This window comes from Bidens hawaiensis, unplaced genomic scaffold (assembly GCF_021521415.1).
Source record: "Bidens hawaiensis isolate Kalapana, Puna unplaced genomic scaffold, B.hawaiensis_p1.1 tig00051251_1, whole genome shotgun sequence".
Classification (NCBI taxonomy): domain Eukaryota; kingdom Viridiplantae; phylum Streptophyta; class Magnoliopsida; order Asterales; family Asteraceae; genus Bidens; species Bidens hawaiensis.
Genome location: NW_027499173.1, coordinates 63,268 through 65,338, shown reverse-complemented (window position 1 = coordinate 65,338; position 2,071 = coordinate 63,268). Strand labels below are relative to the sequence as shown.

At 38.6% G+C, this 2,071-nt stretch overlaps 1 protein-coding gene across 1 annotated transcript; it reads right to left on the bottom strand.

Annotated features, from left to right (window-relative positions):
* Window positions 1-303: 303 nt before the first annotated feature.
* On the bottom strand, window positions 304-937 carry LOC143598917 (uncharacterized). The gene is made up of 2 exons (XM_077077006.1): window positions 661-937; window positions 304-617 (listed from the first exon to the last, which is right to left on the bottom strand). The coding sequence occupies exons 1-2, from the start codon at window positions 935-937 to the stop codon at window positions 304-306; spliced, it is 591 nt and encodes a 196-aa protein (XP_076933121.1).
* Window positions 938-2,071: the final 1,134 nt, after the last annotated feature.

The following is a 2,071-nucleotide window of genomic DNA, read 5'->3' as shown; positions in this document are numbered from 1 at the left end:
CCACCTTGGATAGGGTGAGGACAAGGTGGTGGGTTGTTCCAATGTGGATGTGGGTTAAAAACTGATGTGGATATCGTTGGTATGAACCACGACCCCTGCCCCTAATGTAACTTCGGCCGCCTCTTCGACCGCGACCACGACCACGATAACCTTGTTGATAGTTGTTACCCATATATCCCAAACCATTGTATCCGTTACCAGATCCTTGTGAATTATTATTCCCGGTTTTGCTTGTATGATTTGTAGTGGTTGAGGTTGTTGGGTCTGATGTTGAGCTAGGGCAGCAAGAACAGCGGGAGTGGACTAGGGTCTAGCCTCTTGTCGCTGCCTCTCAAGATCAATGGCGGTTCGTGCTTCATCCCAAGATAAGTTAGATAAATTCATGATAGTGGCAGCAGCGTCATATTCACGAGGAATCCTGGAGACGAGTTGACATATGAGACGAGATTCATCTACCTTATGGCCAACATCATTCAATTGTTCACCCAAATCTTGTAGCTGTTGACAATAATCATTGAGGGAAGAACAAGCTACCAAAGTCAGATTTGAAAACTTCTCTAAGGCGGCAACACGAGCTTTCTTATTAGATAAAAAGATAATTTGAGTTTGTTCCAAACCTGTTGTGCCGTTGCGTTGGTGTCGAGAACATGAGAAAGATACTGTATTGAAAGTGTGCCATAGATCCATTGTTGAACGATGCATCGACTTCTGTCCATGTCTTGTAAGACGCATCAGATGCAACCGGTGGTGGTGTGTCGTCAATATTTGATAGAACTCTGTACCCTTTAGCGTGAAGGGTGAATAGCTTTACCCATTGTGAGTAGGTGACGGATGTCCCATCAAGTGAAGGGATCTTGTTTTGGATATTGTTAACGAAGTAAACCGGGTGTAGTGCTTTTGCCTCTGCCGTAGCCAAGGAACCATATTTTTCAGTCATCGGAGATCAAAAAGAAAAGAATATATATATATATATATATATATATATATATATATATAGGGATGCATCTTGCGAGAAGTGATATTACAGCGAGAAGTGCGAGAAGTGAAGGTGTAACTCCATTAATCCATAATTTCACTCTCTTTCTTATGATGTTACCTACATGTATGTTAGTTGGTTGTATTTATGTCTTAGCTACACACATTAAAACCTACCTACACACATATCAAGCGTACCTACACACATTCAAACCTACCTACACACATACAAACGTACCGAGCCACATTTAAACCTACATAACTACACACATACATACACATATACAAAAATACGTACCTACACACGTACATACACACCTACACAATAAGAAAGGGAGTGAAATTAGGGATTAATGGAGTTACACCTTCACTTCTCGCACTTCTCTCTGTAAAAAAAACTTCTGAAATGATCTAATACCTATATATATATATATATATATATATATATATGTATAGGTTGAGAGGGCAGATGATTGACTGCAGGATCGTAGGAGGAAAAAAATGGTTATGGCTGTGATACTATAATAGTTTGTTATAATCTCCAAAATCATCCTTCATTAATGAATAAGACCTCTTTAAATAAAGGATCGAATTCAATTCAAGATATGAAACAAATCAAATACAAATACAAAGATAAACCAAACTATTGTTGGAATTATGGACCGGTTCGGGTAAGTCAACGTGGCCGACCGGTTTATGACCCGTGAGAGTTACACCTTGGGCAACGAACTAAAACCCGCTTAAATTGTTAACCGGTAAACGACGAATATAAATATGACGGGATTATTATTTATAACAGTTATAGATAATATAGTTTATTTACTAATTAAATAAACTAGTTTGGGCTTTAAACGAGAGTTGAAACGAGTTGGACTTTAGGCCCGGTTATGTTTTAATATTAATAGTTTGAGATTATTTATATAAATAATCTCATATGATATTAATAATAATTATAACAAAACCTACGTGTTGATTAGCCTCTAAGAAAAGAGGAGCTATACAACCACCAAACCCCTCTTCACTTTCTGGCCGATTAACAGAACCAAGCAAACAAGCACCATCATCGGTTGCTTTAAGGTGCCACCGGTTGCTGCTG

Coding starts and splice junctions, on each gene's coding strand:
- LOC143598917 (XM_077077006.1), bottom strand. CDS start 937: ATGACTGAAAAATATGGTTCCTTGGCTACGGCAGAGGCAAAAGCACTA. Junction 618..660: donor TATGGCACACTTTCAATACA/GTATCTTTCTCA, acceptor ACGGCACAACAG/GTTTGGAACAAACTCAAATT.